General features: G+C 44.5%; 2 protein-coding genes and 1 pseudogene across 2 annotated transcripts in view; 2 read left to right on the top strand and 1 right to left on the bottom strand.

Annotated features, from left to right (window-relative positions):
- Window positions 1-6580: 6580 nt before the first annotated feature.
- Window positions 6581-7956, bottom strand: LOC109734472 (probable carbohydrate esterase At4g34215; annotated as a pseudogene).
- A 1571-nt stretch (window positions 7957-9527) lies between these two features.
- The window catches only part of LOC109734479 (7-deoxyloganetin glucosyltransferase), a 54346-nt gene continuing 46942 nt past the window's right edge, over window positions 9528-16931 (top strand). The window contains exon 1 of the mRNA XM_020293686.4: window positions 9528-9599. The gene's annotated coding sequence lies outside the window, so the exon portion shown is untranslated. The remainder of the gene's footprint in view (window positions 9600-16931) is intronic.
- Window positions 9624-11086, top strand: LOC109734464 (probable glutathione S-transferase). Its single transcript, XM_020293674.4, has 2 exons — window positions 9624-10035; window positions 10141-11086. The coding sequence occupies exons 1-2, from the start codon at window positions 9724-9726 to the stop codon at window positions 10513-10515; spliced, it is 687 nt and encodes a 228-aa protein (XP_020149263.1). The 5' UTR covers window positions 9624-9723; the 3' UTR covers window positions 10516-11086.

Genomic DNA, 16931 nt, shown 5'->3' with positions numbered 1-16931 from the left:
GTTGGGGAACGTAGCAGAAATTCAAAATTTTCTACGCATCACCAAGATCAATCTATGGAGTTTACTAGCAACGAGAGGGAAGGAGTGCATCTACATACCCTTGTAGATCGCGAGCGGAAGCGTTCAAGAGAACGGGGTTGATGGAGTCGTACTCGTCGTGATCCAAATCACCGATGATCCTAGCGCCGAACGGACGGCACCTCCGCGTTCAACACACGTACGGAGCAGCGACATCTCCTCCTTCTTGATCCAGCAAGGGGGTAGGAGAGGTTGATGGAGATCCAGCAGCACGACGGCGTGGTGGTGGAAGTAGCGGGATTCCAACAGGGCTTCGCCAAGCGCTGCGGGAGGAGGGAGATGTGTCACGGGAGGGAGAGGGAGGCGCCAGGGCTTAGATATTTCTGCCCTCCCTCCCCCCACTATATATAGGGCCAAGGGAGAGGGGGGGGGGGGGCGCAGCCTTGGCCCTTCCTCCAAGGAAGGGTGCGGCCAGGGAGGAGTCCATCCTCCCCAAGGCACCTCGGAGGTGCCTTCCCCCTTTGGGACTCTCCCTTTCCCTTATCTCTTGGCGCATGGGCCTCTTGGGGCTGGTGCCCTTGGCCCATATAGGCCAAGGCGCACACCCCTACAGCCCATGTGCCCCCCGGGGCTGGTGGACCCCCTTGGTGGACCCCCGGACCCCTTTCGGCACTCCCGGTACAATACCGATAATGCGCGAAACTTTTCCGGCGACCAAAATAAGACTTCCCATATATAAATCTTTACCTACGGACCATTCCGGAACTCCTCGTGACGTCCGGGATCTCATCCAGGACTCCGAACAACTTTCGGATTACCGCATACTAATATCTCTACAACCCTAGCGTCACCGAACCTTAAGTGTGTAGACCCTACGGGTTCGGGAGACACGCAGACATAACCGAGACGACTCTCCGGTAAATAACCAACAGCGAGATCTGGATACCCATGTTGTCTCCCACATGCTCCTCGATGATCTCATCGGATGAACCACGATGTCGAGGTTTCAATCAATCCCGTATACAATTCCCTTTGTCAATTGGTATGTTACTTGCCCGAGGTTCGATCGTCGGTATCCCGATACCTTGTTCAATCTCGTTACCGGCAAGTCTCTTTACTCGTTCCGTAACACATCATCCCGTGATCAACTCCTTGGTCACATTGTGCACATTATGATGATGTCCTACCGAGTGGGCCCAGAGATACCTCTCCGTTTACACGGAGTGACAAATCCCAGTCTCGATTCGTGCCAACCCAACAGACACTTTCGGAGATACCTGTAGTGCACCTTTATAGCCACCCAGTTACGTTGTGACGTTTGGTACACCCAAAGCATTCCTACGGTATCCGGGAGTTGCACAATCTCATGGTCTAAGGAAATGATACTTGACATTAGAAAAGCTCTTAGCAAACGAACTACACGATCTTGTGCTAGGCTTAGGATTGGGTCTTGTCCATCACATCATTCTCCTAACGATGTGATCCCGTTATCAACGACATCCAATGTCCATGGTCAGGAAACTGTAACCATCTATTGATCAACGAGCTAGTCAACTAGAGGCTTACTAGGGACATGGTGTTGTCTATGTATCCACACATGTATCTGAGTTTCCTATCAATACAATTCTAGCATGGATAATAAACGATTATCATGAACAAGGAAATATAATAATAACCAATTTATTATTGCCTCTAGGGCATATTTCCAACAGTCAATATGTCAAGTAACATTCCGAGAGTGGAGGAGTTTTTCCTAGAGTTCTTAAAGGTTGATAACACATCAGGATTGGGTATTTTTAATGTACTTATGGATACATTGGATTCTTTTGATTTGAATGTCGCCGATGTGAGAGGGCAAGGTTATGACAATGGCTCCAACATGAAGGGAAAAAATCAAGGTGTTCAGACTCGATTGCTTAAAGTTAACCCCAAAGCATTATACATGCCATGTGCATGTCATAGTTTGAATCTCACTCTTTGCGACATGGCGAAATCTTGCGAACAAGCTATTTCATTTTTTGGTATTATACAACGTATATACGTATTGTTTGCACGCTCTACTAAAAGGTGGAAGATTTTGCTTGATAATGTTCCAAATCTGACTCTCAAACCTTTATCTAATACTCGTTGGGAGAGTAGAATAAAGAGTGTGCAACCTATAAGGTACCAAACTCAGCAAGTAAGATCAGCTTTGAAGGAACTAGAGAAGTCTTCTACTGATGATCCAGCTGCAGTAAGTGATGCTCAATCTTTGTTCAGTGCACTTGGGAAATTTGAGACTTTGGTTGGTATGGTTATTTGGCATGATATTTTATTTTCTGTCAATATGGTGAGCAAAAAGTTACAGGAAAAAATTGTGTGCATCGATGCTACTCTCAAACACATTGAAGGGGTCATTTCATATTTTGAGAAGTATAGAGATGAAGGCTTCTATTCTAGTATTGAGAGTGCCAAACTCATTGCAGCGAATATGGACATAGAGCCAAAATTTCGTACAAAACGTCAAAGTAAAAGGAAGAGGCATTTTGATGAAATCAATGATGTAGATGAAGATCCACAACTGTCAGCTATTGAATCCTTCAGAGTTACTTACTTTCTTGTCATTGTTGACACTGCAATTGCTTCATTGAATAGTCGATTTGAGCAGTTGAAGGCATTTGAAAAGGTGTTTGGTTTCTTACTCAACTCAAATAAGTTGAAGTCATTGGACGATAGTAATCTACGAAAATCTTGCACTATTTTTGCACAAACTTTTACTCATGAAAAGTCACATGATGTTGACCTTGATGATTTTTTCTCTGAGTTAAAAGTGTTGAAGGTAACTTTGCCAGATGATTTGATGTCAGCACCTGAGATTCTTCAATTTGTTACAGCTGTCGGTTGCTATCCAAATGTGTCAGTTGCTTATCGGATCCTCTTGACTATACCGGTGACTATAGCCTCAGCTGAAAGAAGTTTCTCTAAACTGAAACTACTGAAAAATTGTTTGAGGTCAACTATGTTACAAGAGAGATTGAATGGCTTGGCTACCTGTTGTATTGAGAAGGATATCTTGGACAGAATTGATCTTGATACTCTCATCAATGATTTTGCATCCCGAAATGCTCGAAGAAGTTTTTTTTGTGAAAAACTGATGTATTATTGTCGATGAACTCAAGTACTTGGTTCTTATTTGAGGTAATCAAACTAGCAGCGAAAAGTATTTGTTATATTTTGCTACTCTTTTATTCCTTCTGCCATGATATGACATAACTTAAGCGCTTATCAGTTACTTATAGACGTCTCTAAATAAGAATGTGTGGTTAGATGTAAACTTTAATATTTTGCGCCTATATATCTATAGATGTGTACATATATTATCAGTGTAGGGGCCTATTTTTCAACTTCGCCCTAGGGCCCCGCAAAATATAGAGCCGGCCCTGACTAGGTCATGCTCCCATGTATGCTTGGGCAGTGGCGGAGCTAGAGCTTGACCCCACATGGGGTGCCAACCTTCTCACTCACGACATAAACGCCATGTATCTCCCGCAAAATAAAAAAGAGAGATAGAAATGACATGTATGTAACCACGGCACTCCCACTAGATCCGGCACTATGCTTGGGTACAAATTCTTCCATTCCCTTTCAAAATAAAACACTGCAATAATACAGTTGAGCATCTCGTAAGTGGATACAAACGCCCAATTCAACAAATATATGATAAGAGCAATTGAGAGTGATAACTGAAGTAACACATTTGTCCGTTGGTACTCTCTGTGTCTCCTAATATAAGAACGTTTTTCAAGCTAACAAGTCCCGTAATATTAGAATGTTTTTCAAGCTTCCAGCCATGTCTCTACAAGTTCACGCACATTAAAATAGAAACATGTACTGCTTCAGCTGACAAACTTAATTTCTATCTTGGTTTGAGCTTCCGGCTGGTGGTTAATGACACCTAATTGAAATACAAGTACATAACAGGAACCAATTGAGAGATGCTTCAGCTGACAAACTTAATTTTTTTTAAAATAAGTTTAGCTAGCCATCAACATGCATTATAGAAGTACTCTACACGGCGCACACATTAAACTAGGAAAACACATGTACTTCCTCTGTCCCAAAATTTTTGTCTTAAATTTGTCTAGATATGGATGTATCTAATACTAAAATGTGACTTGATACATCCGTATTTAGACAAATCTAAAACAAGAATTTTGGGATGGAGGGAGTACCTGGTAGTGCGTTAGCTCCTGTCCGGTCTCAGCCGTCAGATTGAACCAAGCCACACCATTGGATGCCTTTTCCGATTCGTCTTTTTTCTCTACATTGGTCAACACACACAGAGGGAAACCCCCATGTTTCTGTTTATCCATTTTAATTTCATCATTAAGTAGAAACCCTTTTGGATTTTTTTCATTGTATTGAGAGAATTTTCAAAATTTAAACAAGAAACTAATTAGAAAAAATTAGTTCTATAATTGCAAGTTAGAAATAAGAAGTTCCAACTCTTTCAAGCAGTGTTATAGGGCACATCCACAATCAAGCATAAAAATGAAAGGGAAAGAAAAAAAAAAGAAAATACCAACACGAATCTTGGCGTAACATCAATGACATAGGACTTAGATGTGCAATACCCACACGAATAACCACACAAATCTCCACGGTGGTAGATTCCAGCAACGATAGCACGCGCGGTGGCCCCGCGTTCCACCGTCGCAGCTCGTGATCACCGTGGTCTATGGCTGTTGAAGCACGCGAGGGCTGCGGTTGCAGCACTGGTCATCGCCCGTCGTAGCATCTGATGATTGTCGACGTAGACAGGATGATCGTCGTAGGGGACTAGTTGCCGTGGCCATGGCAACCGAGCAGCAGCGGTTTGAGGCGCGCAGGGAAGGGAGGTGCTTGCAGCAGCAGGGTATCGTCATGGGGGCCTCCACCGCAAGCAACATTCTCCCTACCTACCTCTGCCGGCTGTCCTTCTTCACCAAGGCGTTCCAGCTCAACGACGCAATCTTCGCCAAGTACATGCCAAGGCAAAATAAGTGCCCTATTTTTCATGTGATGAAGACAAGACACATTTTTCCTGCAATTTAAGTACATTTGTGCTTGGGTCATTTTGACCGGCCACATGTTTTCATGCCGAATTTCGTCCGTGAAGTCTGGGCGTGTCACTTAGGAAACACACTCATGATTCATCCCATCGTGTGTCTAATGTCAGAGATCCTACCATTCTGAAAGCCATTGTAGCACAGCTATATAATAGTGTTGGCGTTCTGAAACACACTGCTACAAAATGTTGCTTGCCCAACTTCCTGCTCCGACTTTCTCAAAACAAAACAAAAAAACCTTCTTGCTCCGAGATTCCTGCGAGATCAACTTGATGCTTCTGATGGAGAGGAACATGGGATTGCCTGGATAACACGGGAATAAAATAGTACCAGTGCTGGGAAAAACAATTAGACCTGAAAGCACGGATGGGCGACCTTTATAATAGAATGTTATTTTAGCTGACAGGACCACTTTGTGTTGAATAAAGCTCTCAATTTCCATGCAAAAATAGTAATAATAGCATGTTATTTTTAGATAATCCGTCCATTGTATAACAAGGGCCATCCTAGGTGTTGACCAGATGATAATCCTAAAAGATCGACCACCTCGGCTGCCACTCGATGGAGTCATGGACAACCGTCTGACCCCTTCACGTGAACCTCTAAGCCTTTTTTTGACGTGGTGCGCCTCTAAGCCTTTGCAGCAAGGATCATATTGCACTCGGCGCTTTGAAAGACAAGTCTTGTTGCAATCTCTGAACAGTTTTTTATTTCTGCCCTACAGCCATCCGATTTGCTCGCCAAGTATTCGCAACAAGTCTCTCATTGTGCTCAGTGTTTTGCAACATGAGTCTTGTTGCAATCCCTGAATATTATTATTTTTTGTTTTTTTCTACGCGACAGCTGCCCAATCTGCATGATGAGCCCTGGCAACAAGTCTCATGTTGCGCTCAACACTTTGCAACATGAGCCTTGTCGCAATGCCTGAACTGTTTTTCTTTTGTGTGTCCGATCAGCTCGCTAGGCCTTTGCAAAAAGCCTCATGTTGCTTCTCTCTCTCTAAAAAAACAAGCCTCATGTTGCGTTCAGTGCTTTGCAACACGTCCTACTGGAATTTCGGAGTTTCCTGAGTACCAGAAAAACTCTGCGAAAGCCATTTCCCACTCGGTAGAAACTTTGCCGAGTGTATTTCTCGGCTAAGGGTACTGGGCCCAAACCCTTCAGGCAAAGCTCACTTTTTTTGCCGAGTGCTTCCGGTTGATGGGAAGTGTTTCTGTAACAGCAAGTCTTCTTTCCAAGCAGTTATAAACTTAACAAAGCGAAGAGTTTTCCTTCCCCATAACGGCAATATCTTACTGGCGATGAGATTGTTTCATTTCCAACAATGCGCATAACAAGGCGGTAGTAATGCGCATGAAGTATCCTACATACTCAAGAGTAGTATAGCTGATTTATTCAGGTGTTCTCCACTAATCATCACCAAATTAACTCTTCCATGGAATCAACGATAGTATTCCCACGAACACTACTAGCCATCAGAGCGTGACGATGTACGCGTCGGCGAGCATCTTGCCGAGCCGGACCTGCGCCTGGGTGGTGAGGTGTGTGACGTCGCTGCAAGGGGAGACCCATGGCATCCACGTACTTGAGGTTCGGCACCCGCACCGCCCTCTGCTCCTTCCTCACCAGATCCAGCCACTTCCCCTGATTCTGCGCCGTCGCGATCCCAACCTACAACAAGATCATGGATGTTTTTACTCACAGGGTTCAAAATGGAGAATAATGGAGTCAGAGCAGGGGACCCATGCATGGATGTAGTGTAGCGACGGACTTGGATGACGAGGAGGTTGCGCATGGCGAGGTCCCGGCGGACGTCCCGGACGAACGCCTCCATCCTCCAGGCGTAGGCCAGCGCGTCCTCGCGCCGCATGGCGTCGGCCTCCCCCTGGAACCACAGCAAGGCGGCGATCCTGCCGGCCCCTGCGCCGGCGACGCAGGCGCGGGTCACCATCCGATCGTACATATCCGAGCCGCGGGTCCAGTTGGCGATGGGCGTGCCGCCCTGCGCACAGGGGACGAGGCCCACGACGGCGCCCCTGGGGCAGGCCGGCGCCCGGAGCAGCGCGTGCACGAACGGCATCCCCGGGCCCACGCCCACCACGTTGCCCACGTCCACGCCGGCGTGCAGCGGCTCGCGGGCCTCCTCCCAGCGGAGGGTCGGCGAGAGGCGGAGCGTGCGGGGTGACGATGAGTAGATGCTTTATTTGTTTTAGGATTATCTTTTTGTAGTTAGTACATGATCATAGATGATTGGTAGGGAGTATATGATGTGATGGTGAATATGTAGGAAAATTTGTTTCGTTTTGGACTTTTGGTGATTATGTTGTCCCATAGGAAATTTGAAGAGAGATGTTGAATACTTGATGGTTGTATGTGGTAAGGTTTGTTTGATAATTTGGTTCGATTATAGATAATGTGTGTATTTGCTAGCAATATATACATAATACAAGATGGCTAAGCTATCGGCAACCCCGTGCGTCTGTAGTGCTCGGGCATGGGATCCTCACACGTCGCCACGTATTTCGTTTCACCGGTTGACATGTGTTTGCACTTACTTTTACTGTTTATTGAAGATGACAGTGTTGTGGGCGAACGAAATATCTCTGGATGTGCCCGACAACCCAACGCTTCTCTCTCCTCAGCCACATACCTCCTCCCACTTTGCTGCCGCACTCATCGTCGAGCCCTATGGCGACCGCCATGCGCCACCGCGTTTGCCCCTCCCCCCCCCCCCCCCCCCCCCCCCCGACTTGATCTACCGAGTCCAAAGGCCATCGAAGTCCACACCGCCATCCCCTTCACCATCCCACGTTGTTGAAGTCACCTCCGCTCCACACACCTCCAGCCCCATGTTGCCTCCCGTCCCGAGCAGCCATACCTCTCTTCGCCCAGCTGATATTCTCCTCCTCACGCTGCCCCAGCTTCTCGCCACGATCATTGGGTCACCATTCCATGGCACAAAGGAAGACAATGCGATAGACCACCTCGATGGCACACCCAATGCAGTGCGGGATGGAGATGAAGCTGGGGAAGATGCTCGGCGGACGGTATTGACAGTGAGAAGTCCAGGGGAAGAGGCATCCACCTGAAATTGCAGCTCGCCAACACCCTTATGGAATGCATGACATGGGCTACGTTGGTCTGTGGAGGTTGCCGCCACTGCAACCATGTTTGTGTCCTCTCCAACTGGTTATATCTCTCCTCTTTGTTGAGTTGCCTCTTCCTTGGTTTTATTTTCTCTTTGTCATACCTCCAATGCGTGCCCCTTACTAGCACCTACACCTGAGAGCCAAAGGGTATTTTCATACTTAGTTACTACATGACCCTTACTAGCAGTGAATAGGCATTCCCATGATGCAGATTTTGCACTTTGACACGGATTTTTGGCTTTTGGGAGCATATGCTCCCTAATGAACAGTAAAATCAAAATAAATTTTAAAAATTCTGTTTTTTGTAGATGTTCATATTAGTGTAGCAAGTGTGCTTGAAAGTTTTCACGCCTTATGGGGTAGCAATGGCTCGTCGGTGAAAATAATAATTAAGTGTAACGTTTGGGGGTAACATTTGGCATTCGACTTGTTTCTTTTGCACATGTCAAAATGCTTAAGTTTTTCCCATAAAAATTTGCATGTACCATTTGAGTGTGACAATGAACACATATAATTTTTTTCAATTTTTTGGACATTTGTGGCACGCAGGAACATGTGCTCCCTTGAGCCAAAATGGATTTTCCACATTCCCATCCCCGTTAAAGCAACATGCAAGCCCATGGTCTGTCTATTCCAGAGTGCCCCTCAACAAACTTCAACTTACGTTTACATTGCTAGCTGATAATATACATAAGATGATATACAGAGATGTCAAACAAAGTCACTATTGAAATATACCCCAGCATATCACCTGTTCACACATCCCCAGTTCCATTCCTGGTGCAAGCTTTTTCTTTATTTGTTTATTATGCACAAGTGAAATATCTTGTCTTTGGTGTGAGTGTTGATTACCAGTTAATCAATACCGTCCGGCTCGATACGGATTTCACCAGTTCAATGCTTGTCCGGTCTTCAACGTGAACCAAATCGCTTGAGTCTGTTGTTCAGGTTCTTTTGGGTTGGTAAGATCAGATCACAATAGGAGGAGGAGACAACAAAGAGCCGATCGGGTCTAGTTTTAATAACTATGGCCCCGATTAAAACAATAGGCAAGTCCATGATCTGACTTATCCAGCTTGCCCATCAAGAAACTTTGACTAGTATTGCATTACTAGCTGATAAACATATAATGATACAGATGTCAAACAAAGTCACTATCATCTCATATTATCTTTGCACTATCATATCATATCAATCCATTTGTTTACATTGAAGCAACGGAGTAGCATGTCTCATACGACCATTGACAAAGAAACTAAAGGCCATTGACTAAAAGAAACTAAAAAAAAATTCAATATTTCTTGGAGAAGAATCAGTAGCACCCACCATTTGAATTATAAATCCAGTGCAGATCAAGAGGGCAAGATATCAGCAAGATCATATGCCTATAAGTACTCGCATCTTAGATAGTAGCTTAACCAGCCAAGATATCAGCAAGCAAGAACCTGCAGTAAGCTAGCAAAGGAAAGATGGCTGAACCGGTTAAGCTAATCGGCACATTGGCGAGCCCATTCGTCCACCGCGCCGCTGCCGCCCTGCGGCTCAAAGGGGTGCCCTACGAGCTGATCCTGGAAGATCTCCAGAGCAAGAGCGAGCTGCTGCTGAAGCACAACCCCATCCACCAGAAGGTGCCGGTGGTTCTTCACGGCGACCGAGCCATCTGCGAATCCCTCGTCATCATGGAGTATATCGACGAGGCCTTCGACGGACCGCCCCTCCTGCCGACTGATCCCTACGACCGCGCCACCGCCCGTTTCTGGGCGCAGTTCCTGGAACAGAAGGCGATCATCTCCTATATCCTCCTACATTCCATACAAGCTAGCGACCGTCTTTTCGTGCCCATGCAGCCATGAACTTACCCTACACTTTAATGGTCATTCAAGCAGTGCTCGAGGCCGTTCTGGCTGGCCATGTGGCTGGACGCCGGCGAGGAGCAGAAGGGGTTCGTGAAGGAGATGAAGGAGAACCTGGCGCTGCTGGAAGGGCAGCTTCAGGGGAAAAAGTTCTTCGGCGGCGACTCCATTGGCTACCTCGACGTCGCGGCCTGCGGGTCGGCTCACTGGATCTACGCGTTCGAGGAGGTGACCGGGGTGAGCTTGATGGGCGAGAACGAGTTCCCTGCTCTGCGCCGCTGGGGAAAGGAGTATACTGAGAATGAAAGCGTGAAGGAGTGCCTGCCGGCGAGGGTGCAGCTCGTCGCCCTCTTCAGCGCGATGAAGGACAAATACAAGATGATAACAAACGGGATGCTCCATCAGTAGTAGCAACTCGATCGGTGCAATGCAGTGTGCCAGTATAATTATCCATGTTGTGTGCTAGAATAAAGTTTGTGGAATCGTGACTCCATAATCTACCGGGATGTATTCTTATGTATGTGTGTGACATAAAAAATCATGAGTGCTTAATATTGGTGCTATATGGGTGTGTCTAGGGCCGAAAATGCTGCACTTGCGAATAAGTCTTACGAAATCTTACGTACTAACTCCCCTTTCCCCTAATCAACTACTAATCCCCCTGAATTTCGTAACACTAATTACGTAAGCAATTTACGTAGGTGTAGAAGAACTCGTCTAGGGCTCTTCCAGATATGACAAAACTATATCACATCTAAGTATGACATCAACAGTATTGTGGCCACGAGAGATATGTCTTGCTTACAGCGAGACGGTAGCTTCTCTCATGTCGAGTATCTACAGTAACGGGCCGGGCATTAGCGCACTTAAAAGAAATGGCATAGAGAAAAAAATGTTCGAGAGCCGGGTCATTAGCGCACTTAAAGAAATGGCATAAAGAAAAACTACAGTAACAGGCCAGGCCATTAGCGCACTTAAAAGAAATGGCATAGAAAAAAAAATGTTCGAGAGCCGGGTCATTAGCGCACTTAAAGAAATGGCATAGAGAAAAACTACAGTAACATGACAGGCCATTAGCGCACTTAAAAGAAATGTCATAGAGAAAAAAATGTGTGAGAGCCAGGCCATTAGCGCACTTAAAAGAAATGGCATAGAGAAAAAAATGTGCGACAGCTATGTCTCGCTTATAGCTGTTCGATCCCCGAATCTCCTAGTCTCCTAGTTCATTCGTAGCATTGGTGTCCACTAATCCATCGCCGAGTTTGTGTTAGATAGGGCACGCACTACTTGAAGGGAAAAAGGCGGGTTTCCATTGGCCTCTTTTTCTTTTCTTGTTTTAGTTTTTTCTCATTTTCACCGATTTTTCTTCGTTTCTTTCTCTGTTTTTACTGGGGTTTTTTCTTTCATTTTTATTTTCTTTCTTCTTCTTTGTCTTTGTTGGTTTCTTTCTCGGTTTTTATGCCTTTTTTGTTCTTTTCTTCATTTTTCTTTGATTTTGTTTCTTCCTTTCTTGTTTTCATCTGTTTTTCTTTTGTTTTCTCTCGGGTTTTCACTGTTTTCAATACACATTATTTATATATCTAATACATTTTCCTAATATGCTTTTAATATTTTTCAAATGCTTGATTAAATTTTTTCAAATACATAATTAACATCTTTTGAGTACATGGTCAAAAAAATTCTATAATTTTTTAACATTCTTCAAATACTTAATTAACAGTTTTTAAATACAAAATTAACATTTTTTAGGGAAATGTCATCAACACCAAAACACTTAGGGAGGCAAATGCAGTTTCAACAACCGGTTCTCCAATCTCATTGACGACTTGCCCGACATCAACGACCTCCCAGAGGACATGGCGGCTAACATGCCAGCTCTTGTTCCACCGCATCGTACGTGTTCTTGTCCCTTATCTTAGTCATTGTCGGTCTACCAGCAGTGGCAAAATACATGGATATGATACTTATATTTTTTGTTCCAAATTGCTTGAATAATTTCGTCAATTTGTTACTTGATTCGATTATCATCTATACTATAACTATCATGTTTTATATGCTATTTTTCTCGATTAAACATAATGGAATAGTAGTCAAATATTTAAGATTAAAGCACATAATTAAATTAGATCAAAACTCAAACAACATTGGAAATTTAGTTCATATATACTGGAGAAAAAATTCGATGCTTTGTACATATATTTACTGGCCAAAATGTTGACAGACTAAATAGATGGGATTCCTAGTTATTACACTGTCTAGCCGAATTCCGAGTTGGAGTCATTGAGGGTGTTTTGTAGAAGTCGTAGTTGGAGAACCGTGCATCACCGGCGTCCCAGCGGCGACGACGACTGGCCTCGCGAAACTCTGTGCATTTGGTTGATTCGCTTTATATGATTTTTCAGTTAGTACGGTATTCATACTTTGGTTAATACGGTATGCCATTAAGATGCAGTTCGGTTTCCATATATACCAAATTATTTTGGTATGTTTTCGGCATATATCATAATAACCAAAGTTGACGCGGATTTGAAAACACGTACTATGTGTTTTCGGTCATAAATTTGTTAACTTTGGTTATATACAGTATATACAAAAACTTTGGTTATTATTTTGGTATGGTTCGTTTCGCTATATACCAAATTATTTTGGTATGGTTTCGGAATATAGCATAGGAACTTTCCTTCGTTGATTACTATTGCCGATGGTAGATGGTTCTATGACTCCATTGATTACTATTGCCGAAGACCCTAGGAACTTTCCTTCCTCAGACCAGAATATAGCAGCAGTTGCGCTTCTCCTCTTCCCTTCAGATATAGCTCCATCTACATTTCCCATCACAACTCTTGCAAGGGAAGGAATCCACAAAGCTTTTCGAGTTGGCGTTTGAGATGCTCTGGCAACATCTCTTACGTCGTCCGCCTTTAGGACTTGAATAATTCTTTTAATGAAACCACATGTCGCAAAGGGCGACTAACAAATACTCTCATGAATGACATCTCTACGGGCCTTCCATATCGCCCATAGTGTCACCATCATCTTCACATAGTCCTCTCCGGATAAACTATCTTGCAAGTCAAAAGGCCAGCTTTGCATTAGGTTCCTTGCACTCTCTAAGTTGATCATATACTCTTGTCCACAAGAACCCAAACACACCGAGCTATCCTACAATCCATAAGTTAATGTCGCCATGTATCTTCAGCAAAACCACAGATCAAACATGTGGCCTCGTCTCCTATATGTGTATGATATGCAAGTACCGCCTTGCTTACTAACGTGGTGAAGAGTAGATGGGAGGTCAATATAAGATTGGGCCTAAACGTGTGAATGTCGGACAATGCAAGTGAGACTAGCTCACGTGCTCAAGTGATCGAGTACTTATATGGTTGTTTGCTAAAGAAATATAAATATATATTGTACTTTGGTTTATTCGATTGACCGTTCGGGTTTCCACTATATACAAAAAAACCGAAATTCAAAACGGTAAATTGGTTCGGTTTTATTTCTTTTTGCTTTTTCTGTTTGGTTATATAAAATGTAAATAGTGACCCTCGTGGGAATCTTCTCCGCCATTACCTTGCACATGACAGTATTTAGTACCACCCTCTTCTTAGTGCCCTGAGAAGTGCACAACTCCTTGTAAAGCTGGGGTGTGGTTAAGCAGCTGATGCGGATACTCGGTTGTTTTTCCATTTGACAAAGTTATCTCCGTAAGTAATCCTTATTTGCCTTTCTATGCGCATCACACAAAGATCGAGCGAACTACAGGTGGGCCGGATATGTGCAAGCGAGATTCCGATTAGGGAACCTTCCAGAAGGTTCGTGAATGTTTTTCTGTTTGATTTTTCTCTTTTTTATATTTTTTTCACCTTTTCGCTATACTTTTCATTTTTCTTGACAATTTTCCCCCCAAAAGTCTGAAAAATTGTTTGTAAATTGCTAAAACTCGGTCGACCGAGATTTAACAAAGTCTCAGTCGGCCTCTTAGCCATTGGGTCTTCGCACGGAGATTCGTTCTAGGCTGAGCACTGTCTGACAGCCCTCGCAGCACATCTTCCTTTGGTCGCAGCGTCCATCAGTGCTGTTGGAACATGCCGTCTTATTAGTCACATCATTCACAGCTACGAAGGATGTGACCAACGGCATGCTCAACGTGCCCCGGCAATGGCAAAAGCTGTGAATGATGGGACAACGTGTCCCAGTTGACCTGGGACGAGGGGTGTACTCTTGACCCTGTAGCTGCTTTGGCGCTAACATACTTTAAATTCACGAACAGTTTTTAATTTCATGAATTCTTCTTATATTTCTGAACATTTTTAAAGTTTATGTTTCTTTTTTCTCAAAACATAGAAAGAAAAACAATGACATCTAGCGAACGACACACAAGCGAGCGGCAGCAGCTTGCGCTACTTGGGTCAGACCCAACAATCCCAAGCAAGAGCTTGACACGGGAGTTTGCCTTGCACTATCTTTCTTTTTTACGGAAGTTTTCCTTGTATTTTTTTTAACACGGTATAAACATAAGCACTCGTACATATGGACAAATACTCACCCCAATAAACGCACAAACGCACACCCTACTTCTATGAGCACCTCCGATAGACCAAACCGGCATATCATCTTGAGATTATACGAAGTCACCGTAGGCGCCTCGTAGTCGACGGGAACGTCTCCTCCCACTGAACCCGCATCACCAAAAATACTAAAATAAATCTAGAATAAATATGAGCACCAGGACTTGAACCCTGGTGGGCTAGGCAACGAGACTGTAAACTGAGCCGCGCTTAAGGTGCCAAATAGGTTTGGAAAAACAGTGTTCAATTCGTATATTGGCACATTTTAGGAAGTGGACTGGCCCATGTAAGAGGGTAAAGGTTGACCCCCGACCCGATTTTGTGTAGATTCTAGAAAGTTCTGCATGGTTTCTTTTTCCCCTATTTTTTGTTTTGCTTCTTTTTGGTTTCTTTTGTTTTTTACTTTTTCTGTTCTGTTCAATTTTCTTCCTCTTTGTTTTGTTTTATTTTAATTTTATTTTGAAAATTTTACAACATTTTTCAATCAGATAATGGTTCTATAATTTGCGAACATTTTTTTAACCATGCAGATTTTTCTCCATTGACATTTTTAAAAATTACTGAACTTATTTTAAAATTCATGAATATTATTTAAAAAAATCAAGAAACCAATAGCTGGTTTTTTTAGGCATGTGGTATTAATTATTTTTAAAGTAGGCGAGCGAGCCAATATAAGCCAAACCAAATGTGCGAGACAAGAGGCTAAGCGAATGAGCATGCAAGCTAGCGAGTGGGAACTATTGGGCAACATTCCGCGAGCATTTTAGTGACATTTGGAAACCAAAGGCGCTAAATAGGCGTCCTATCACCAATGCTTAGAAGGGAGAGCTGGGCAGCCAGAAGTATGGGCCAAGATGTTGCAAAAGATGTCCATCTGAGGCTGAGGGCCCAACGCGCCATGCGGCGATTGTGAAGGCAAGAAGTTGTGGTCTCGTGCCCTGCCAGCATGGCTTACAAGTTAGACTAAACTCGAAATACTAAACAGATTGCCATAAGAAGCAACTAACCTACCAAACTCTATAAACACACAATAGCTAATACTCCCTCTGTCTCATAATATAAGAGCGTTTTTGTCGCTACAATAGCTAATAGTAAATAACCTGTCATGCATGGAGGCCAATAGCAGCTGGCAGCTCTCCATGCCGAACGTCTGCCTGGGGAGGCCTCGGTGCTGGTCGGCGGCGTTGCCATTCCTGTCCTAGCAGCCGCCACCCGCCTTGGATGGGCAGGTATACCACTGCACTGCCACGAAATGGCTCAATCTGCCACCACAACGCCCTGTTCGGAGGAGGACTGGGTCCAAAACAACCAGCGTACAACTGTAGAATGAGTCGATCTGCCACTGCGCCACCCCTATTCAGTGGTGCACTAGGTCCACAACGTTCACTGCACCGCCACGGAATAGGGGATCTGCCACCGTGCTGCGTGTGTGGCTGGATGTGCCACCGCACTACAAATAGGCATATCTGCCACTGCTTCGCCACAGATGGGCCAATCTACCAACCGGAGTAGTAAGTCAAAGTCGGTCACCGACGTAGAAGTGTACAAGAGCGCCTGCTCGGCGAGTTTTTCAGTGGTGCTAGGGTTTGGCTAGGATTTGCGCGTGGAATGGGGATGAGGAGGGGAATGGGATGGAAAATAGAAGGCAAAGGATGCACCCCCAAAAACCCTTGTGCTTGTGAGAAATTAGAGGCGGTTTCAAAATAGAAACCGCCTCCAATGCCTTGTGCAGACGGTTCTATATTTCTAACCGCTTTTGTACCTGTGTATAGCAATAATAACTGGCACTAGTGGACATATTGTAGGCAACTTTGTCCGGCTTGCTCACAATCGCTTTTGAGGATCACTGCCAAATGGCCACACCAATGGCAAGGTTACATAGCAGCTACTTGTCATTCATAATGCCAGCACCACTTATGTCGGATTGACGGGCAGCCTGCGTGTAACTGGAAGAGGGTTTCGTCAATAGTGAACAACAACTGGAGCCAGGATATGGCAGACCCGCACTGAGACGACGAGATGGAGCGGGGGAATGGAGCACGGGGAGGTTCTTAGAGGAGAAGTGGAAGGGGTTGGCTGCACTTAGAGAGGAGTGGAGAGGGTTGCCTGTGCATGGAGGAGAAAGAGTGGAGTAATCAGGAGAAGGGAGAGAAGTACTAGGGTAGAGATAGATTTATACGCTAAAATGGGCTTAGATCTGTGCCGACTGGCTGATAGGTTAGCTTGTTAGATGTGTACAAAATACCATCGACG

This window comes from Aegilops tauschii, chromosome 7 (genome assembly GCF_002575655.3).
Source record: "Aegilops tauschii subsp. strangulata cultivar AL8/78 chromosome 7, Aet v6.0, whole genome shotgun sequence".
In the NCBI taxonomy this organism is placed as follows: domain Eukaryota; kingdom Viridiplantae; phylum Streptophyta; class Magnoliopsida; order Poales; family Poaceae; genus Aegilops; species Aegilops tauschii.
This window is presented reverse-complemented; position numbering and strand designations above follow the sequence as displayed.

Coding starts and splice junctions, on each gene's coding strand:
- LOC109734464 (XM_020293674.4), top strand. CDS start 9,724: ATGGCTGAACCGGTTAAGCTAATCGGCACATTGGCGAGCCCATTCGTC. Junction 10,036..10,140: donor CGCAGTTCCTGGAACAGAAG/GCGATCATCTCC, acceptor TCATTCAAGCAG/TGCTCGAGGCCGTTCTGGCT.